Source organism: Phycodurus eques, chromosome 12, assembly GCF_024500275.1.
Source record: "Phycodurus eques isolate BA_2022a chromosome 12, UOR_Pequ_1.1, whole genome shotgun sequence".
Classification (NCBI taxonomy): Eukaryota; Metazoa; Chordata; class Actinopteri; order Syngnathiformes; family Syngnathidae; genus Phycodurus; species Phycodurus eques.
Window position 1 is genome coordinate 22,278,686 of NC_084536.1, and position 24,113 is coordinate 22,302,798.

The 24,113-nt window shown below is 42.1% G+C and overlaps 1 protein-coding gene across 1 annotated transcript; it reads right to left on the reverse strand.

Annotated features, from left to right (window-relative positions):
* Positions 1-968: 968 nt before the first annotated feature.
* mid1 (midline 1) lies at positions 969-23,842 on the reverse strand. Its single transcript, XM_061692237.1, has 11 exons — positions 23,606-23,842; positions 20,603-20,686; positions 12,856-13,580; positions 9,085-9,180; positions 7,859-7,966; positions 6,070-6,218; positions 5,869-5,996; positions 4,144-4,287; positions 3,060-3,221; positions 2,764-2,971; positions 969-1,738 (listed from the first exon to the last, which is right to left on the reverse strand). Exons 3-11 carry the CDS (start codon positions 13,522-13,524, stop codon positions 1,390-1,392), a joined length of 2,013 nt encoding a protein of 670 aa, XP_061548221.1. The 5' UTR covers positions 13,525-13,580; positions 20,603-20,686; positions 23,606-23,842; the 3' UTR covers positions 969-1,389.
* Positions 23,843-24,113: the final 271 nt, after the last annotated feature.

A 24,113-nucleotide genomic window follows, 5' to 3' on the forward strand; every position in this document is an offset into this window, starting at 1 on the left:
GTGTATAGTCTTGATAATTGCTCGATAATGTACCAAACGCATGCTGGTGGCAAGCTCGTAAGAGGCGGCCGGGGGTCTCGTGGGGAGGTCACGTGGAGTTCAGTGTGAAAAAGACGTGTCAGAGCACATCACATCCAGTTGCACGCACACACACACACGCACACACTTTTCTATTTTGTTTTGTTTTGTTTAATTCCCCCCCCCCCCCTTTTTGACTACAATGTGATAAATGTTTGTTCAAGCTTTAATCAGAGATGATGTCTTAATGAGTGTGAAAAGCCAGATTGACCGATCATAATCATGAGCCTACTTCAGCAGTGCTCAGCTCAGGATTAACAATGCAATGGTATTTCTTTTTCTTTGGCTTTTATCAGCATCAATAAGGGAAGAAAAACAAATTGGGGGGGTGACAATATGCACAGTAAAACGCATAAATTAGTCAGACTCACTTTAAAATGTTGTACATGTATGTGTGTATATTATCACAGCTCAAACATGTGTAGTCGTAAAGCTGCTGGACGAAGTAGCATCCACTTTTCAGCGGGGTACGGCTTCCTGCATTAATTGTTGGTTTATATTGTTGGTCCTCATAATTTTCAAAGCCTTGTTTTCATTGATTTTCCCCCCCCCACTCACTCAAATTTGGCAGGGTTTTAACAACATTCTTTTTTTCTGTTGGTGTGTCAACTTGAAAAGACATTTATTTTGACCTTAAAATGACTTTAAAGAGTGTTTTATTGATTTGGCACACTATTACCTGTGGTTAACTTCTTTTTATACAGGTATGTCAGTGAAGAGTGATTAAATGTGACTTTACACATTGCCTGTAATAAATGATTTCTGATGGCGACAGTTTATACGTGCAGGTTAATCCCATTATTTTCTATAGAAAAACCAGAGCACTTGTTGAAGTAGACAAATTAATTTGTTGAAAATAGAGAAGGAAAGTATTTTGTACAAATGGCTTAAAAATGCATTTTATTGTAACAGTCTCTTTATGTCTTCTCAAAGTGCTAAAAAGTTTGCAACCATATACAGTATTAAAATAGACATTTACCACACAGCCCTCAAGAAACTTTTGAACAGTGACACATAATGATTCCTCTAAAAAAAACCTAAACATGTTTACATTACATGGATACAAATGCACAAATTAAGATTAAGAAAAAAATTTCAGCCTATTTCAAATATTTCAGCAATTTAAAACAGTTGGTATACCCTTTTGAAACGATCCAGCAGAATAATGTACAGACGTGCAAAGTAAAATGCTTGCAAATCATTTCAGAAATGCAAATTGTTAAAGTTCAATTCATGAAAAGGTTTGACGAGGAATAAACACACAGTCATTTATTGTGTCTAAAATCAAAGTTCACACAAACGTTCCGCATGTCAGTTGCCGGACTCGCTTCCTTCCAAGTGGTCCGGGATGGGCAGTCCGGTGAGGATGGTGACGCATCGGTTCCACACGTTGAACACGGGGCAGACGGGCTGCGCGAAGGTGATGTCGAACGTGTGCAAGCGCTGAGAGCCCACGGCGTCGTAGAACGACAGGAAGCCCGAGTCGTAGTCCAGCAGCACGCCGAGTCGCCGCAAATGGGGCGAGGGCTCCAAGGGCGTCTCCTTGCTGTTGTGACGCGCCGCCCACGAGGTGTTACACCGGGACAGTACCCAGGAAGCAGAGTTCTTGCCCACCCACTCGTGCTTCGGTGCCGACTTGTAAGCGATACCTACCGCAAACCTCCGTGACGGAAGAGAGAAAAGAAAAAGAATGACTATATCTGAAACTGGAATAGCACTTATGCCGCTTTCCCACTGCATCTTGCTTTTCCACTGGAAACTGCAAAAAAACACGCCTCATTGAATGCATCAGTCAGAGACTGAAAAATAACAACAATGGAGGAGAATGAAGGTCTCCCGGATACAGTTTTCGACGTGTCTGTTGGCCAGGGCCAGGAGACACGTTTTTTTTCAATTGGGGACTAAGGGCTGCTGCAGCAAAGTGAAGTCAATACTGCTGAGTGCAGGACTAAGGCCCAGCATCAGGGTAAGCTAACATTAGCTTGTGTGATTTTATTTATTTATTTGTGGGGGGGGGGGGGGGGGGGGGAGATTTTATTCAAGAGGAGACTAAGGGCCGCAGCAGCAAAGTAGAGTGTGTACTGCAATGCTGCAGTGTTGATAGCAAAGGCAAAGCAACAAGATATTAGCATGTAAATACATTTATACTACAATACTGCAGTGGCCAGAGCTAAGGCACAGCAACAGGGTAAGGTAGGCATTAGCATGTGTGTCCTTTTGTTTTGACATTTTGGATTTTATTTGAGAGAACATTGAGGGCAGCAAGAGAATGGAAGGCTGCACCAAAGTGGAGACTGTGGAGTACGATGACTTCAGTGTCCAAGACACAATAAAGTAAGCTAACATTAGCACGTGGGCTTAATTTTATATATTTTTTTTTGCTTAAGCCTCCAAACAAAAAACATTTCAATTGAAAATATTAGATTTTTTAAGAATTGTGTAAATACTAAACACAATACTAAACACATACTAAACACAATTGTGTAAATTTTGTTCCCTAGTTGTTCTCACAGAAATATTTGAATTCAAAATTACAGACGTTCTGAAATGTGTTGAATTAAATTTTTTAAATGTGTTGGGGCATTTGACATTATTTATATGATGCAAAATGTTTTCCTCATAACAAAAGATCTTTGACTGAAAAATGTCATGTTTTTCAAAGGCGAGCGAGCCGAGAGTATTCACCACGTGCTTCCTCCGATGAGCGCCTCCCAGTAATGGCGGCCGCTGTCGATGTAAGCGTTCCCCGTCACGCCGTAGCTGCTGTTGCTGCTGAAGCGGTCCTGGCCGTGACTCTTCTTGGACGACGTCTCATCCCTCTCCACCGTCAGGTTGTCGTGGGACACCCGCAACTTCCGGTGAGCGGACTTTGGATCCAGTTTGAACGGCTGACCTTGAAAAAAACAAAAAACAAAATGGAGACATTGATTAATGAGATCTGAGAATCTTTGGTGTGAAAAACATGCTGAAAAGTGACTGACTGTTGGTCTTGAGCTTTCCTGGTTCGCTACTTCGGTTTCCGGCCTGGTTGATGGCTTTAACGATGAAGACGTACTTGGTGCCGCACTGCAGCCCGTGCACCGTGTAGTGATTTTGCTTGATGTTTGGCACGATCATCCAGCTGTCAGCCGAATTGCACAAACCTGCAGAACAGCAGAAAGTTGCTCTGGCAAAAACAATCTGGTAACAACCTAATTCCCGTAAAACATTCTTGTCAGATTTTCCTGACTAAACACAGTCGGTCTCGCACGGCTTCACTCAATTGGAGTCGTTGAATGAATACAATTTGCCTTTAAACCTTTAGTAGCGCTCATCAATCAGAGATCATAGCTGTGTGATACCCGTATTTTTTCTGGACAAAAAAAAAGAGAGGCATCTATTTAGGTCAAAGTGTTTCTTTGTTCAAAATTGTGACACGCAAGGTTACATTAGAGTAGGGCCGTTATTTGAGGAAATATTTATTTATTTTCTAATTTTCTCTGTTAAATGTTTTGCTTCTTGGAGGCTGCACCTGTTTAGTGAACGACAGATCTGAAAAATATATCCTACTTTATGTTGTCGGTAAGGACAGCATAAGCGTAATCCTGCTAACTAACAAACAAACCTTTAACCTGCAAAACACCCGTTAATAGGAAATCACACGATACAAAATCCATCCATCCATTTTCTGAGCAGCTTCTCCTCACTAGGGTCGTGGGCGTGCTGGAGCCGATCCCAGCTATCATCGGGCAGGAGGCGGTGTACACCCTGAACTGGTTGCCAGCCAATCGCAGGGCACATACAAACAAACAACATTCGCACTCACATTCACACCTACGTGCAATTTAGAGTCCCCAATTAATGCATATTTTTTGGGATGTGGGAGGAAACCGGAGTGCCCGGAGAAAACCCACGCAGGCACAGGGAGAACATGCAAACTCCACACAGGCGGGACCGGGGATTGAACCCCGGTCCTCAGAACTGTGAGGCTGACGCTCTAACCAGTCGTCCACCGTGCCGCCACGACACAAAATATAAACCCCAAAAGTGCACAAGCGACAAGCAAAAAAAAAAACAACAACTTACTGATGACATTGGCGTGGCTGGTGAAGATGGCGTACTGGAGTTCATAGGACACGACGGTGAACTCGTCGTCTGACGTCCAGTGGACTGTGATGGTGTCGTATGAAGCCGTGCATAATTCCTCGCGGATTACGGGTGGATTTGGCGCTGTGGCAAGGGAGAAAAAAAACAACCCAAAAAAAGAATAAATGTTGTTCAGAGATTATCATCAAAGGCTCCGCTCTGCGCAAGGGTAAAAATAATAAACAAAAAACAATTTGTCGCAGGGATTAGCGAGCGCTTATTAGCATCAGGTCTTTGTGATTTGTTTAACACCGAACAAGTGTAATTCAGATGCAGTTGCAACCCCACTAGCTAAATTCATACAGACACAAACATGTTTTGTTTTGCGCGTATGACCTTTTTTGGTGATGTTTACCACTTGGCAAAGTGAAAAGTTGGATTATGGAACTCGAAATGCATGGTTGTAGACAACCGCAATGCATTCCACCTCAATTGTTTTTTTTCTTGAAATAAAATGCAATGAAACTGTAATTCTGAGCCTCTGAACTATGAGTCAGACATACTAACCACTACAGCACCGTGCCCAATGAAAAGCATGTACTGTATTTCCGATTAAAACAATTAAGTGGAATATAGTAACCAAATAAATAATTATGGGTTGTTTTGTTTTACGTTGTATAAAAAAAGAAAAAAAAAAAAAAAAAGAAAAATGTGTTGGATGTAGAAACAAGCACAATGCGTGTAGTCACTCTACATAATACTACCACTACAACCAGTATTGCTACTACTACTACTTTGTAATAGTAGTAGTACTACTAATTTGTGTTTAATTTTTAGTTGTGGGATTTTTTTTTTATATAAACCTAAAAAAATTGCAAATATTTTATCAATAGATTACAAAATATGAAATAATTGTTGAATTGAGACATGCTTTTCATTAGTTGCTCTACCTACCTACTACTACTACGATGACCTATTACCTCGCGTCCACTCATTGATGAAAAATATGGCAACAATTTATGAAAATTGAGCAAGACACCACTTTTTAATATTATACTGTTCTGAACACACCCAATTGTCATGGTCTGTGTTTTGGTTTGGGTTGTGTTTAGTTTTGTTCCATGTTTTCCTGTGTTCCATGTTTGTCGTGTGCTCATTAAGTTGTTGTGTCCACCTGTTCTCGTCTGCTTTGTGTCGACCAATCAGCTCTCTCCAGCCACTCATGTCTTGTCCAGGTGTTCCTCGTTGTCTCGTCTATCTGTTTGTATTTAGTTCCCTGGTTTCTTTCAGTTCTTGTCGGTTCATTGTCGTTGTCACATGTCTCTGCCATGTCATAGTCGTCAGTTGTCTTTATCATTGTGGTATGTTATTGTCAGGTGTCATTCTCCCTTTCTATTCCACGTCTTACTCACAGGTCATAGTTTGTTTCCAGTTTTAGATATTCGAGTGTTTCTTTGTTACTTTGATCTGATTGGTATCTGTTGTGGGACTTTGTTTAGCTTTCCCTATTTGAAGATTAAATATTATTTTGAGACTCCCGCACTCCTGCCTTGCCTCCCTGCTTCCCTGCAATTGGGTCCACCATGTTCTTACCTTGTGTTACTCGCCCTCGCCCTAACCACGTTCGTGACACAATGGTAAAACCCAAAATATAAAAAAAAAAAAAAAAAATCTATACAAAAACCTCAATTCCACATACAAGCAAAATTATGTCAAAACACTCACCTGTGAGATAATCCAAGCTTTCTAACATTTTCTTCTCCCTTGTGAAATCCAGAACAAAAGAATCAAAGGTGTCGTTCAGGTTTATTTCCGGTAGCAAGATCTGAGAGGACGCCGTTGCCATGGAGACTCTGTCGTGGGTCAAAGAATGGACTATAAGGCGTTGACATTTTTTTCATCGACACTTTTAGCCGGGATGCTCGCCTCTCGCAGATGCTTTTGGCCGACTGAAGGAAGCGAGAGGGGTCCGTCTCTTTCAGGGTGTGGTCGGCTTGAGCGATGAGCGCGGTCGCCCTCTCGACGCACTGCTTGCAGCTGCCGATTTGCTGGGCGAGCTTCCTCAGGCGCACGGTCTTGACCCACCCAAGGGAATCCATAGGTGAAAAATATGCCAAATGAGGGTCGGTCAGCAAGAATGAAAATACATTTCCATTGGATTGGTTCCTGTACTTCTCTGAGCGCTTTGAAGCACTCATAATAATTTTCCAAGCATGTTACTAATGTGTTAAATTACTGTATATATGGCGGAACCTTTAAAGTTGAATTCACAAGTTTTGGACAATTTGGAATTCAATCATAATTTTCACCAAATTCACCCCGAAAGATGCTTCAAACTCTCACAACATATTCGTTCAGAGAGCATCAAAGTATATACTCTCCAAGTGTTTTTCTTTTCTTTTGATTTTTGCAAAGGTTATTCCAAAAGTAGCACTGGCCTGACCAAACGCGTGTGGCGGATCGCTTTACTGCCCCAATGGGACTGCTTGTGGACTGCAACGATTAAAAAAGTGAAAATTCGAAAGTGAACGTTTTTTTTCCGACCCAGAGCTTTATCAGGAGCTGAACCAAAATTGCCGAAACCAAAAGATTAAAACCTTTTAATCTTTTTTTTTTTTTTTTTTTTTTTTTTTAAATGGAACCATGCAACAAACATGGGGTTTTGCTTTTTTCTTTGGCTTTTTGTAGCTTATTTGCAACAAAATATTATTTATTATTATTTGTAGTTATTTGAAAAGGAGCTTAAAGAAAATGTTTTTTTTTTTATTATTATTGTTATTTATTTTTACATTTGACAGTTTACTTGTGTGACAATTAAGATTGTAAAAAAATTAAGCGTGTGACTGTCAGGGTTCAACCACTTATGAAAAAGTGTGAAACTTATTTTCACACTAACGTGATGGTTAACAATTTGAAAAAATAACTGACAGATTGACTGGTGGCTAAACTATCTACCCAATTAACTAGCAAACTAACTAAATGACCGACTGACAGAATGCCCGATAATCTCACCCAAAAAAAGGTCTGACTGACAAACAAACTAACTGACTGACTTACTGGTGGATAAACTAACAGCCGAATTAACTAGCTAGCTAACTAACTAATTAACTGTATGACAGAATAGTAGGAAATATCACAAACAGACTGACTGACTAACTAAGCGACTGACTTGATTAACTGACTGACAACCTAGTTGACTAACTGACTGACTGACTATGGTTGATAACTGACAAAGTGACTAACTGACTGATTACCAAGCTGAATAATTGACTAACTAACCAACTAACGAAAGGACTGACTGATGGGTCAACTAACTGACTGACAGTTAAGACTATTAAAATGTTAATGTTAATCGCCTGCAAATTATTTGTTAATTATTATTTGGAAATCATTTGTGTTGCTTCCAATTCACTTCTACAACTCTGAGGTTGACCAAAATCCCAGAAAAGCTTGTGTTCAACCTTGGAGCGTCCACTGTATTTCATTTGGTTTTTTTGAAGCCCTCAGTTTGTCGAATTTCCACATCTGTCACTCATGATGTCGGTATCTTTACGACTGGAAAGAAATTCTAACTGCGTATAAATGACAACTAGTGAAGTCTGGAGGTTTTCCAGGTTGCAACCGCTGTCACTGCAGCGATCCAACTGTTGGGTTCCAGGATATCGGCAGTGAGGGTTGGCAAGGTTATCAAGATTTAAAAGGCGACAAACAGTACCTTTCCCTCCTTTATCTTGGTACCGATGATTTGCCTTCTCTGCTGTATGATATTGATCAGGAGGTCACACTCTTCCAGCAGCTTGTTTTCTTGCCTGGATGCATTTATCTGGACACGGGAGACAAGTCCAGATAATCACCAGTCAATAATGGAGTGTCATCAAGTCAAGTGTAGTTTAAGCCTATACAAATCCCACACAAGAGGGTTGACTCACTCAGACTACAAATAATGCAATTTGATTTCATGGGGAAACAAAACAAGGCTCAGATAAACACAAGGGAGATTAACATAAACAAAATGTGTGGGTTGTGTAGAATCGACTCTTAATGAATCTTGTTTTGAGCGAGGCAACTAACTGGGGCAAAAAAGGAGTGCACTACTTTGCGACCAGTCGATGCGCTGTTTTGTCACACTGAACTGGTTTGCTGTCTGAAGAAGCACAACATGACGTCAGCTAGGGGAAGTTGAGCTACATCCACACAGACCTCAACTGTGGCACAAGCGGCCAACGTTATTCTGCTTAATTGAACAATGGCATGGAAACGGCAGCTCAAGGACATCTTGTCAAATGGCCATCCCTGTTGTTAAGTGAACCAAATGTCGGAAATATTGAATATTTTTGGGAACATTACACATGACAACGTGTTCTCATCACAATTAATAGGAAATCAACTAATTAACTAACTGACAACCTAGTGGACTAACTAACTAACTAACTAACCAACCAACCAACCAACCAACCAACTAACTAACTAACTAACTAGCAATTGACTGACCAACCAACCAGCTAACTAACAGGCTGGCTAAATAACTGGTTGACTGATTTGATTAACTCACTAATTGACTCTGACAAACAAAATGACTGACTGATGATTTTACTGCCTGATTAACCAACTGGCCAGCCGAACGACTGACTAACCAACTTACTTAATAGCTGACTGACTAACTAACTAACATGACTGTGTAGTTGACTGACTGACTGACTGACTAACTAATTGACTCTCTAACTAACAGAATAACAGAATCTCGCTAACAAATGGACTGACTGATGAACAAACTGACTAACTAACCAGCTGGATGAGTACATAGCCCTGACTAACAGAATAAGAGACAATATCACAAACAAACGGACTAACATTATAGATTTACAGGCTAATGAGTGTTTGATGATGATGATGATGTAGCGCCACCTTCAGACACTAGTTCCTGACCGTTGATGGTCTCACCTCCACGTGTTGGCACGTCTGGATGAGTTTGCCCATCAGAGTTTCCAACTCGCTGGTCCTCTTGATGAGATTGCTGAGGTTGGTGTCCAAGGCATGCTGGGGGGGGGGGGGTGACCACAGAAACAAAAGCATTAAAGAGAATATTTAATCACACACTGGCCCCACGCTATGCTTTGAATGCAATACATGCTGGAGCGGAGTTAAGCGAGAGAGACCAGGAATGACCACATTTGGCCGCCGATCGGCGCGACGGCCGGGCGTGCCAAAGAAGCCAATCACGCCGCCTGCTGAGGCCGCCAAGCTTAGCCGAGCATCTGTCTGACCAAAGCCTGGCCCTGTTAATTGCCGCCTCCGATCAAAGGCTTATGTCTCCAACTTCATCTCTTCATCTCCGCCATAATGACTCTCCTCCCGTTATGAAACATGATCGCCACTGAATTAAAGATTTATTACGTGTCATTACATAAAATTAAATGGAGCGATATATTGTACAGTAAGATTCAAATGGTAATAAGGTACGACTCGCAGACAGAGTGATAAGTGTTGAAATAGACACCTGAGGATTACGCTGAACGTAGATTGAGCAGGATTTCAGATAGGTTTGGTTTTAAACATTACAAGAAAAATATAGGGAACAAATGTATGTTGTCTTCTACAGACTATGTGTGTGTGTGTGTGTGTGTGTGTATGTGTGCATTCATACAGTATAAAATGGTAAAATATGTTGTCAAGACATTCTTTTGCATTGAAAAGACGGGATTTAAATTAATATGTACATTTCTTTCTTGGTTTGTCTGTTTTTTTTTTTAATGTCACCAGGATGGCAAATGAAAAAAAATGTGATGATGACCATCGAACAAAAAAAAACAAAAACAAATGGAAGGTATTGCGACGACGTAGATATGAGAGCACTTACACACATCTCAGTCCTGGCTGCTCAGTATCAACAATAAAAGAACCCAACGCACAACTCAAAATTATGTTACATTTGTATGAAAAGAGACTCACCTCACGGGCATACACATTAATCTCCCTATGATTGCTTGTCAACTGTGACACAGTTGTTGGACACTTCATTTATTTTGACACTTGTATGACAGATACACTTGGGATGGTCACAGTTGGACTTTTTCTCACAGGATTTCCTGTGGGAAAAATAATAGTTGATATAAAGTATTTTTCCCTTATTCAGTCAGCTACGTGACTGTGAAAACATGGTGCTCAGTTCTGCACTACCGCACACTTTAACCGCAATAATAAACAAATACATTAAAGGAGAAATGGATGCTTGTACAATTGCCATAATTCCAAAATGTTTGGAGCAAACACAACACTACTCATTAACAAAATAACACCATACTGACAGTTACACATGGTGCTGGCAGTATCAAGCTTTGGCGTTGTTTCTCTTTAGCTGGAGCTGCGACCTGAGACAAGGTCGGGGGAATTATGAACAGTTCAAAATAGTAGTCAATGTTAGCACAAAACCTTCATTTTTTTTTTTGCTAGAAACCAAAAAAAAAGGAAAAAAAAGTAAAAGTCAGGAAGGGTCTACAAGACCAGCTGGATTGTTTTAGGTTTAATCAGATGCACTTCAAATGGCGACATGAGTTTGAATGTAATTCTTTAATTCTTGCCACATTGCAGTTATAAGAGGGTGTGCACACTTATGCAACCACATTATTTTAGTGGGGGGTTTTTCCACCCCATTTCGCTTTTGAAAAAATACATCGATTGAGTAACAGAGGTTATAGGTCACTTTAATGTAGAACATGTTTAAAGGTTTATTATTTATCTTAGTCTAATTTTGTTATATCACCAAAACCTGAAATTTGAACAGGGGTGTTTAGACTTTTCATATCCACTGTATGTGCTCTGTGATGGGAACCAATCCAGGCCAGGGTATAAACTGCCTATAAACTATAAAGTAAACCTGAAATGCACATTATGCCTTCATACGGAGAGTGTAGGTGAGCGTGATCTAAAATTGGCTTTATATTCACGACATATGATTTATTAATGTGTACGACGAAAAGGAGGCTGAAAGCCATTTAAAACGCTGAGCGAAGAAAAGATGAATATGGCAAAAAAACAACAACAACAACAATATCCATGAACGTGATGCTGATTGTTTTCAACCTATGAGACTAAATGCCATGTGGAAGTATCATACAATTCAAATAAACAGAGAGAATGGCAGCCAATAGGAAAGGAAAACACACAAAAAACATGGCGGATAGAGTAGGTCCAAGCATTTCCTCTTCCTAGTGAGCCTACAATACGACCTCTCCCGCTAATGCAATTCCTTAGTTTTGTTTGAACAGCCGCCTGACATGGACATCTCTTTTCCTAAAATCATTTCATACTGATGGGCGGAAAGAATCTGTCTTTTTTTAAACAAGCCAGGGCTTTGTGGTCCACACCTTCATTGCGGCTGGTCTTCCTTCCTTCCTATGTGGCCTGACGTGTCGCCGTCCTGCCCCGGAATTTTATCTCGCGTCAACATATGGATTTTTTATTTATTTATTTATTTTTATTTTTTTTAACCATTGTCAATGTTAAATGATGGAGTTGAGCACAGAAGCACGGATATTATACGTACACTGGCCATAACATTAGGCACACCTGAACAATCTAATGGGCTACATAAAATATTTATGATGATACAATGCAGTTGTACACTTTTAATTTCAGCATTTTCATCTTAGTAAAGGCAGAATAAATTTGACAGTTTTTGTATTGGATCTCATTAAATGCAAGCGTACCTAATCAAGTGTCTGATGAGTGCATGAAGCTTTGACATTTAAAAATGGACTTTTGTCCAAGAGGGTGCGCATCATTGGGAGTGCATCATCTCTTGCAGCTGACAGCTGACCCCCGTAGCCAAGTGACGCACTCTGAAAAGACGGCGAGTTATGCCACAACAAAACTGCAAACATGCTGCCGGGAAACACTTGGTCACTTAGTCATTTTTAATTTATGTATTTATTTTTTTTAAACCATAAAATTAAAACTTTTTTTGCATGTAAACTAAATATTTCACCATGAAAATTTGAGGATAAGCCATACAGTGAGTGGATGGATGAATATAATAGTTACCAATAAAACACTATATTTTGGAACAAAAACATATTTTGCAATGGGAGCGTGATACTTTGGCTATGAAAACTTTTGCCAGAAAAAAAACATTGAATTTTCTAATAAAACAGTATATTTTGGCATGAATGTTTATGTTTTACCATAGAAACACTATACGTTTCCATACACAAAAAAATATTTTGCCATGAAAACACTACATTTGCAACATAAATTGTGTATTTTGCGATTGCAAAAAAAATATTTGTGATGGAAACACTAGATTTTACCATGAAAACACAATAAAACACCATTTGGCCATTGAAATATGTTATTTATGGTCAAAACACTATATTCTAATATGAAAACAAAATCATGAAAGCACAGTATAGCTTTTTGGCATGAAAGCACTATATTTTTTATTTTGAAGATTCTATAATTTGTTAAAAAAGTTATTGTGCCATGTAAAACACTATAGTTTGCCATAAAGATGTAATATTTTACCTAAAAAATTGTATACTCTGACAAGTAAACATAATATTTGCCAAGAAAACATAGCTCGTCATAAAGACAAAGTATTTCCCCTCGAGAATCGTATATTTTAACAGGCATATTTTTGCTATGAAAAGACAAGCCGGTGTAAAGCTGCTTCCCGTGATTTTGTTTTTGGTTTTTTTGGACTAAAAAGTGTCTTACCTTGAGTTTGTCGTATCGGTCCCCCAGCCCGGCGACTTGGTGGTCCCTGTGCCGTCCAACCAGCTTGCACAAGGCGCAGATCAACTGCTCGTCCGTCAAACAGTACATGTTGACCTTCTCGTCCTCGTGCTCCACGCACATAACCCCTCGCATGTGGGAGTCCAGCAGGGGCTCCACGAGGCGGTGGCCCGTGAAGGGCTTCTTGTTGGGGTGGGTGGCCTTAAGGCAGTCGTCGCAGTAGGAAACCTCGCACGTGACGCAGGTCTTCACGGCGTCCTGGGGCGGCTCCCGCTCGCAGAACTGACACAGCACCCGCTCTCCGCCGGGTTGCGTCATGGCGCCGCCGTCGGGGGCGGCTCGCTCCCGCCGGGGCTGGCTGGGCGAGTTGGGTCCGCTGAGGGAAGCCTTCTGGTAGCGGTCGATGATGTTCTGCAGTGTAACGTTGCGCTTGAGTCCTTCTAGGCCTCTCTGGTTGAGGTTGATGACATAGCGGCAGGTGGGGCACTGGAAGGCGCGGATGGACTGGACGGGCTCGCTGGGGGTGCAGTGCGACACCAGGATGCGGTGGGCGCAGTTGGCACAAAGGCTGTGAGCGCAGGGCAGGAGAAGCGGGTCCTCAAAGAGCTCCAGACAAATTGGGCATGTCAGCTCGGACTCCAGTGTTTCCATCTTCAGGCCAAACTAAGCGGAGAGGGCAGCGAAATCCAGGGAAGCCGCTCAGCTATCTGTACACATTCAGTAACAGCGTGGGAAAGCACACATTTAGAAACTACAACGACCTTGAACTTCACACGTGATTACTAATGTATATATATGCACATTTCTTAACTTCAACCACTCAATACCAAAAACACTATTATGATAGTCCTCATTTTTGCCACACTTAATCGTAGCTCACTGTTTATGTTATTAGGTAGGAGTCAGCCCACATTTTTCCAAGCTAAGCAACGATTCAGGTGGGCAGACAGTAACACCGTTTTGTTTTTTTGCTGTGGCCCAGCATTTAAATAACCTTTATCACATTTATTTGAAAAGTGTTATGCTTTCCCCCCCCCCCCCCCCCCAGAAATATGGGAATGAAATTGCAATTAAAATGTCCAAACCAGTCAAATTGATCTTGCCTGGTCGTGACCTCAGCACTCCAAAACCTCCGATCCTAGAGTCGCCCCAGACTGTATCATCTGCTCTTTAAATTTGGCCCAGATAAAGTACTTTCACCCCTCTCACCCTTCTACATATGCCGCAGTTGAGGACTGACAGCTCAGCCAAGCAGAAGCCGATTGGCCCGCTTTACTGACGGCTCGGGCCTCCGTGCACTCCACACTATCACACACACACACGCTAAAGCCTTTGTTCCCGGGCCGGGTCAGACGCTCCAGCTGTGAGTGGACATAGCGCACTTTGACCCCCACCACCACCATTCACACCCACTCTCCACGGGTGTGAACCCTTGACATACCCGCTCATTAAGTGCGAATAAGGCGAAAGCTTGTCATTAGGGAAGGAGACAGCAATTACCTCTGAGCAGTTTGGTTTCTTTAACGCACGCACAAACACACACACACACACACACACACACAAAGGCACCTTAGCAGACAAGTGTGCAATTGTTACACTAGTGATGTCACTTTCCTGCCTACAGTCAAAGCTGAAGCATGCCCAGGTGACATCTAGTCAACTTCAATTTTTACAGCATAAAAAGTCAAATTATGGCACAACTGTGTCTTGTCAAACAGGTTTCTGCTGCCCTAAACACAGACAATAATAAAGTATATTATGATTCTTTAGAGTATCTGATTGACAATATCCGAAAAAGCCACAAATCCGTGCCACGCTTCTCCACTGACCCACCGATGGATTCCGCCCCGCTGTGCACCGCCGATTCATTTTTGCAGAAGGGAGAAGACCTTTGACCACAATGGAAGAAAAAAAAAATCCAATAAAAAAATCACAACCACCAGAGCGGAGGAGGCATCGTCGGCGAGCTGGGAAGCACGCCTGCGATTCCCGAGAATGACATTCCCCTTAATCCCGCCGCAGAGCTGAATGAGCGAGACTGGAGCCAGCACAACAGGAAAAGTTGCCCGACAATTCCAGGAAAGCTCCAGCTCCACCTACAACCGGAGGGATGGCCAGCACTGGAAGAGGAGTGTGCGCCTGTTTGTGTGTGTGTGTATGAGAGAGAGTGAGCAAGAGTGAGAAAGAGTGGCTCACAGGTACATTTATGTGATATCAGCCCATATCAGTGTCATGCTTTCCATTGTGTGCGTCTGTGGGTCCCTTTGACCCTCGCACAACAATACCTCGTGATTCACTACGGACTCAAAAGAGGCGAGATGAGGACAAAAATTCCCTCAGGATCCACGCAATAAATAAATACGGGGAGTATCCAACCACAAAGTTAGAAGCAAACCTCAAATATTACTTCATAGATTTCCATTCAACTTTTGTATAGCATGATGCCATAATAAGTAACAGGGATAGCTAGAAAACGAAATCCATAAAACCTTTTGGAGGGTTGTGATGTGGTCCAAGAACAAGGGATAAAGGTGCACACAGTGATTACAAGTTACAAGCATAGCTACAAAAACAACAACGCTTAAGTGCCACAAAACCCTTCCAAGGGATGTCAAATGGACCGAGGTGGAGAAAAGTAGGGGGAAACATAAAATTGTGGTCTAGACCTGGATAAAAGTGGACACGCTGATTACAAGGTGCAGGCATAGCTACAAAAACAAAAACATAAAACTACAATTCCCACAAAATGTCTTGTGGGGTTTTGCTGCAGACCAGTCCTGAGAAACGTAGAGGAAACATTTTAAATTGTGGTGACAGGCACAGCCAGAGGGTAAGCTCACCTTAGCATGTTGATTTATTTGTTTAATTTTGGGAGACATTCAAGAGGAGACTGTGGGCTGCTGCAGCCAAGTGAACACCATAGTCTACAATATTACAGCGTCCAGAGCTAAGGCACAGCGGCAAGGGCAAGCTATTGTTAGCATGTGTGTTTATTTCTGTTATTTGGGATTTTACTCAAGAGACTAAGTGTCGTTGCAGCAGCAAATAGGAGACTTTGGATTACAATACTGCGAGTTTAGAGCTAAGGCATAGCCACACAGTAAGCTAACGTTGACATGTGTGTTTAGTTTGTTATTTGGGATGTTATTCAAAAGGACATTAAGGCCTACTCCAGCAGCAAAGTGGAGACTATGGAGTTACGCTACTGCACTGTCCAGACCTAAGGCACAGCAACAGAGTACGCTAACATTAGCATGTGTATTTATTTTTAGTTTGGATTTTATTCAAGATGAGAATATGGCTTTCAACAGAAACGTGGACTACAATACGCCTGTGTCCAGAAGCTAAGGCACAGCTACAGGGTAAGCTAATGTTAGCATATGTGTTCATTTTTGTTATTTTGTATTTGTACTCAAGAGGAGATTAAGTGCCGCTGCAGCAAAGTGGAGACTGTGCATTACAAGTACAAAACGAGACTCTGGAGGTCCATGTTTTTGCTTGTGTCTGTAAATGGTACGCATACCACCCAACGCAATGTCGCGTGACTCACCAGGGAGGCATAGAGAAGGACCTGAGTCACGTCTAAAGTAGGACAAAACGCCCTCGGGATCCACACAGCAAACACGGCGATGTCCGACAAATCCAAAACACAATCCGGAGCAGCGTAACAACCGAAACAAACGGCTTGAAAACACAACATTGGAACATCGAGCTCCAGCCAGCTGCTCTCCCCCGTGATCGACACCGAGCCAAAGCTGACGCGACGTGACATCATCTGCCACATCCCAGTCGGCCCGCCAGTGGAGGTGCCGTCAGCTTTCCGTGTCCCGCGGCCGCCGTCACTCATCGGGGGTCCTCTGAGTGACTCCTCTTCCGGCGTGAAACACACACACGCTCTCTCTCGCAGTCACAGTCAATATTAAAATCTACTCTCTTTTTCAACAAAACATGAGCAATTCTGAGAGACCAACGTGTGAATGCTGTTACTGCCGTTCCATAGAAACTACAGATGAGCCTTTGACTAAATTTCCTTGATCCACAGTTCTACGGTCGAGAGGTTCTGGGTTTGAAACTCGGTGGGGCTTCCTCCCACATTCCAAAAGCACGCATGTTAGGTTAACTAAATTGTCCGTAGGTGCGAGAGCCAATGGTTGTTCGGTGCGCCCTGTAATTGACTGACGACCAGTCCAGGGTCGGCCTCTCGCTCAAAGTCAGCTGGGATTAGGCTCCAGCTCACTCGCCATCCTAGTGAGGACGAGTGCTTTCAAAAATGGATGGTTATTATGAACTCCTGTTTCCATGTGAGGGTTGTAATGGTTTCCAGACATTTTATTTTATTTTTTAAATAAAATGTCTGCGCAGTCGAGGATAAAGTGCAGAAAATGTCTGGAAATATACATCAAATCTTCTGCCCCTTTTGCAGCCCGAATGGCAAGCTTGCCAAGGTGAAGTTCTTTAATCATGAAAAGACAAAGAAAAGTAACAAATAATAAAATAAAATACAAATAAAAGTATATCATGTCTAACAGCCTTCAAACAGGAGGATGCGCAAGCAGAAAAATGCCAGTTTTCCACTTTTCAGTACCCACTTAGCTATAATCACCTCAGTTTGGGGCAGCAGTCGGTTTTCCACCACAGTAAATTGGAAAAAAACACACGGCATTAAACACATCATTTGGAAGAGACGAGCTAACAAATAACAACAACAAAGGAAGCGAATGAGGCTCTCCTGTTTTAACTTCTCAGCATGTGGCTGTTGGTAAGCAGACATACTTTATTCAAGAGGCGCAACCAAGTGGAGACTGTGGAGTACAATACTGCACTCTCCAGAGCTAAGGCACAGCAAGAGTGAAGCGAACGTTCATATCCGTATATTTTGAAGCGTTACAGTGTCGCCGTGATGACAAACTTGCTCGACCAAAGAGAGACCGCTACTTTACGACAACCATATGGTATCTTGCTCGGTAATGCTTGGAACTCTGGCCGACTCGGTACTAGAAATGGTACCTCTTTTTTAGGAAGCGCTCAGTGGATAAGGAAGAAAAGACATCTGTGATTTATTCATTTTCAAAAGCACTCGTCCTCATTCGTGAGCTGGAGTCTATCCCAGTCGACTATTCTGAAGCGGAAAATCATCTGGGGAGCCCCATTTTATACGTACAAGAAAAAGACAACACTGGGTAAGATATGTTTGTTTTTTATTTATGACAGCTTTCTTGTTAGTCACTAAGGTCACTTCTTTGATTGGTTAGATTCTGTTTTCACATCACAATTGACAGCGTCATGACTCGGCGAAACGTCAGCTTCCCCCAAACACGTGATGATTTTTGCTCGTAAATACTGAACGCGTTCAATATTTATGATGGTTGGCCTGACCCGTTTCGGACTCTATCAGGACAAATCCGCTCTTAACGCACCTCAGAACTCCGGATAATCTTACAGGATAATGTTATGAGACATAAGTAGTCTGGCATTTGATGCCCTTGGTCGAAAAAGAGCAAAATCAGGACAAAAAAAAGCCCGCTTGCCTTTGTGTGTGTAAAGAACATACAGACAGGAATGCCTGAGCCAAGACTCGAACCCTGGACCTCTCAACAGTGAGACAGGCTGGCTAACCACTTGTCCTCCATATTGCCATTGTAGCAACACAATTATTACATCGTTGTTTAATGAGGGTATAACGTGCAGCCGTAGCGCTAACATGTTTTGGCATATAATTAAGCGTGACTGCCATTGCAGTGGTGACGCAGTGCTCGCTGCAAATGCGCGGGGGCTTTGTCAAGAAATGAACTTTATCTCTAGCACGTTGATTTGATTAGCAAGTAATGGCTCGTTTAGAGATGAAACGACGGCAATGTCAAAAGATAGGGGGACAATTTCTCGCTCAAGCACTTCGTAATCCGCTTGGACGCGGCCTTATATCAGCCTTTAATGACGGCCGCAAAGCATAGAGTGAAGGGGCTCCACTGCTGCTTTTTTTTTAAAAAAAAATTCTTTTTTTTTCCTGGGGAAGACACCTAACGTCATTAACGTAATGGGTAATGAGCGCGGCCGTGACCAACGCGCCGGCCTGCTGGTACGTCGTGAAGCCGCCACGCTCCGCCGCAGCCCGCTCAGGCCTGTAATGTGATTTACGGCTTTAACCCGGCACAGCGCTTCATTAGACCGACAAATGTACGCTGATCTGCAGCCCGACGCAATGCTGAGATTAGACGAGCGTTTCCTGCTTCCTGACCGGCGTGCCTCATTGTTACCGCCACCGAGGATCCTATGCTTGCATTGCAGTTTGGTTATTTGCTACATTTTGCAAAATCTGTTCAACCTAAACACAGTGGGACGATATCTGGAAGAAGAAGAAGAAGAAGAAGAAGAAGAAGAAAAAAAAAAGGTTACCCGAATAAGAAGTTGGGGAAAAACATAAAATTGTGCCATTTGGATAAAGATGAATATGATTATTAGTTACGAGCGTCGTTCAAAAAGCAACTATGATTTGCACAAAACCTTTTGGAAGATTGCGATACGGGCCAACGATGAGCAAAATGGGGGGGAAACATACAATTGTGACCGAGCTCCAGATAAACGTGCATATGAAAAAAAACCAACTGCAATTTCCATTAAACCTTTTGGAGGCTGGCGATATTGACCAAAGATGAGAAAAGTAGGGGAATGACATACAATTGTGACACAGACAAAGGGCGATAGAGGTGCAAACGATGATTACACGTTACAATCCTCAAGAAAACAACTACAATTTCCACCCCAAAAAGAATTTATTGGAAGGTTGATCTGAAACCAATGGTGAGAAAAGTAAGGGGAAAACATAAAATTGTGACGCACGTCTGGATAAAGGTTCATCCAAGGATTAGAAGTTACAAGCATAGCTAGAAAAATATAGCAATTACATTTCCACAAAACCTTTTGAAAGGCTGTGGTATGGACTAAGGACAAGGAAACTGAGGGGAAAATATGCAATTGTGCTGTAGATCAGGATAAAGATTTATACAAGGATTAGATGTTACACATAGCTAATAAAAAAATAAAAATTAAAAAAAAAAACTACAATTTCCCAAAAACGTTTTGGAGGGTTGCAATTTGTACCAAGGATAAGAAAACTAGGTGAAAAACAGTAAGTAACACGCATCGATCAAAATTAAACAACTGCAATTTCCACAAAACCTTTTGGAAGATTTTGCTGTGGACCAAAAATGAGGAAAAAAAAACCAAAAACATAAAAATGTGGTGATTATCTGGACAAAGGTGCTTACGTTGGTTCTGAGTTGCAAGCACCTCAAGAAAACAAGTACGGTTGTGATACGGACCGCGGACAAGAAAGGTAGGGGCAAAACATACAATTGTGGATCAGCATTAAACGTTGTGGAAAAGCAAAACCTCCAAAACGCCTTAACCAGTTGCCACTAACCTTTTGTAGCTGGACGAGAAAGATGGTGTAAAAACAACTTTAAAAGTGGGTAGAGGTGCAAAGCAGGAATTTATACCTCCACCAAACTCAAAACAAGACGTACGTAGGGGATTATGTTTTTCAAATTGTAAGCATAACTTAGAAACCACTTTACTGCTTTCCACTAAACTTCTGTGGAAACTGCGATATGGGAATAGAGGTGGAAAAAAAAGGAACAAAAGGAGGACTGTGAAAATAACAATGCGGCACGGTGGACTAGTGGTTAGCGCGTGTACCTCACAGTTCTGAGGTTCGATTCTGCGTTCTTACCTTCCTGTGTGGAGTTTGCATGTTCTCCTCGTGCTTGTGTGGGTTTTCTGCGGGTACTCTGGCTTCCTCACACATTTTTGGACTCTTTACAAAGGAAACACAATAAAATGCACATTGTACCAAAGCGTCCTGGTTTGAAATGATGCAAAGGATATACAGTATACTTCACCGTTAAATATTTTTACGATCTTGTAATGGAAATTTACCAGAACAGGTGATCCGATAACAATGTCTTTAGACTTGGTGAAGCAGCATGTGACTCGTTATTACTGAAGGCCCAGTTCCAAGTAACTGTAAACAATTGTGTGTTTGTGATGACGAATCAGCTCAGCGCTTGTTAGGAAGAAGACAAAAGTGCACTCAGTGCACACTGTGTGTATGCTCTGTACAATTTCTTCTCTCTTGAAAGAACAAAACTAAAACAAGCCACAACACCTCATCTGAAAACTATTATACAGTAGTTTATATTTGATGTCCAAGCACAGCTTTCATATTCTTTGTTCTGCCTTCTTCGTGAGTCGTTGAGGTCAACTGCATAAACTTCCTCTGCGTGACCTGGCACGTGCCAGCAATGTGAAAACACCACGTGTGCACCAGACCATAAGGAACTTTTTTTTTTTCTCTCTCTCTCTCTCTCTCTCTCTCAACAATGAGACTTCCAACGTGTAGTTGTTGTAAGAGCAACACACACACTGAAATTTGGACAAGGCAAACATCGGCGGGCAAAGAAAAATAATCAAAGTGCACCACTATGTGGCTCATTTAATAACTGCAACTATTGTATAGCCCAACTACACTTGTGAGTTCATTGAATAACAATAATAATCATAATTATTACTGCTATTATTATTATAAACTTCAGTTACAAGTAAAATTAAAAGTACTTCAATTACAGCTATTATCCAATAAAATACTACATTTATTTAATTCCATAAAATGTTGAATCAATAGAAATAAACCAATAAATCACACGTACATGAATATAAGTAATTTAACAAAGGTTCCAATAATAATGCTTAGAATAATAAATAAATAATAAATACAATTATTATTGTGACTGCAATTGTGGTTTAGTGGTGAGCACCTTGGCCTCAAAGTTTATTTGAGGGAAGCATTTATTTTCCAGATTGCCATTCCAAGGAGACAGCATCTATTAGAGGGGTGCAAATATGACCATTATTTGAAACTGTGACTAGAACGTCTGCCTCACAGTCAGGAGATCCGGGTTTGAATTGAAACATTTGCAAACGTTTGCCCGTTCTCTGTGTGCTTTTGTAGGTTTTCTCCCGCTTCCTCTCACATTTCAAAAACCACTCATGTTAGACTCATCGAAGACTTTTCAACTGCCCATAGGTGCGAATGTGGGTGTGAATGGTCGTTTGTCTACATGTGACCTTCGATTGGCTGAAGATCAGGTGGTGGAAACCGCCTCTCGCCCAAAGTCAGCTGGGATAGATCAGATGAGAGCAGTACTTATTAAACATCCAAATACATCGCTCTGATCTCATCCACTAGCACTGGGCGCACATTTGCGCGGCATCTGTGGATGGTTATGATACGCGAGTAAAACAACTGCAGGTTAAACCCCACATTGCAGTCCTCGATTCATCCATTTCTTTGTGTGTTGACTTGATCGCGTTTATGCTCCTAAAAATAGGCTGCGATAGTTTTCAAATGTATCGTAGTGTCATAAATGTTGGAAACAGCAAGAGTTGTCCTAACCAATTTTTTTATGATAAAGAAGGGAGATGACACAGCAGAAATAAAAAAAGAAATTGGATTAGATGTACGAAACCTTGAGCTGCCTCTTGATCACAAACATACAATTGCGGGAACAGGGCATTCAAAATAAGCTCGGATAAATGAGCCATATGCGACTTGACAGTGCCTAAAGACAAATACGTTAGTATCTGACAACATAGCAGTCTGGTCGATTTCCATTGATTATTTATGGCGCTTGTCACATTGGGGTGGCGGGTGAGCTGGAGTCATCGGATTTTTGGGAGAAAAGCGGCGCACACCCTGGACTCGTCACCGGCCAACGTCAGGGCACATGCAAACGCATATCCACATTCACACGCACGCCTGTGGATGATTTTCAATGATTTTTGGAATGTAAGAGGAAGCCGGAGGAGCTGGAGAAAACCCACGCGAGCACCGGGAGAACATGCAAACTACACACACGAGGGCCTGAGCTGAGATTCCAACCCAGAACATTATAACTGTGAAGCAGATGTGTTAACCACTATTACACAGTGCTACCTGTGGTCTATTGCATCTGAACAGCACAAAAATCCCAATCCCGCAGATCTCACAGATTCTGACCTAACCCTAATTATAACCCTTAAAGAACCACCCCCCCTTGTGCATTTCCATGGCAACGCCTGTCCCGGAGGCGACCAAAGGCAACAACACACTCTTGTGGTTAGATGTCAAACAGAAACGAGATAAATAACCAATTAGCAGGACGAAGCGCGCGTACCAACCGATGCGTCCCACTTGTGTTCACCTCAAGCTTATAAGTCATCGTCGATAAATTAAGACGTTCCTCCCTGGCACTGCGCCAATCAAAGGTGTCTTATCAGCGAGCGGCATTTAGCGGGTCAGCAGATAATGCATGAAAGGTTGCTTTGTGGCTTTTGGAGTAAAAGGCAATAAAGCAACTTTTGTGGCGGTCACTAACAGAAGGGGAAGCCTTCACATATTTACAAGCTCCATTGCGTATGGGAAGGGACTGCATGTGCTCTTTTTAACAAGCAGGCTGCTCCACAAATAGATGCTTTGACTGTGTGGAAAAGTTCCACCTCGCTTTGATGCTCCAAAACTCCCCCGTCGGCCTTCCTGCTTAATCATCCCATCCCCTTTGGGAAGCGTTCCGATCAAAAACACAGAGGAATCAGTAAACACCACCTGGCCCTCCCGTGGTTAAACACAAGCTGATGATGACTCAATGTTTTTTTCTTTCTTCTTTAAATCACGCATGAATGCACACAAACGACTTACCCGACTCATGACTGCGTCCATCAATAAGCGAGGAAGAGCAGCTGTAAAAGGGTCTCGCACACGCAGAGCCAAGATGAGTGACGACTGAGTGAACTTTGTCCACTCCTCTTCCCGTGACAAGCAGGAGGATCGAAAGTTTCCAGCCAGCCTCTCAGTCCTCTCGATCTAGTCAGCCCGCTTTTAGGCACGCGGGCCTGAGAATCGGAGCGCCGACCAATAGTAGAGAGGAGGGGGCAGAGCATGGAAGGAGGCCATAACTCTCCACAAGCATGTTTATGTCATATTCAAATAAACCAAATCGACATCACCGTTGAGTGCATTAGGGGGCACATTTGTCTAGACGTGTACGATGACACTGATGATAGACTTTAAATTGCAAAGTATTTATCGCCTTGATCGTTGCGCTTGGAAATTATAGGGTACTTGAGTCAATGGCTGTGCACTGAGCCTGATCAGCAGACGCGAGTATTTGATCATTTTCAGTAATAGAGCTTGACGTGTTGGCATG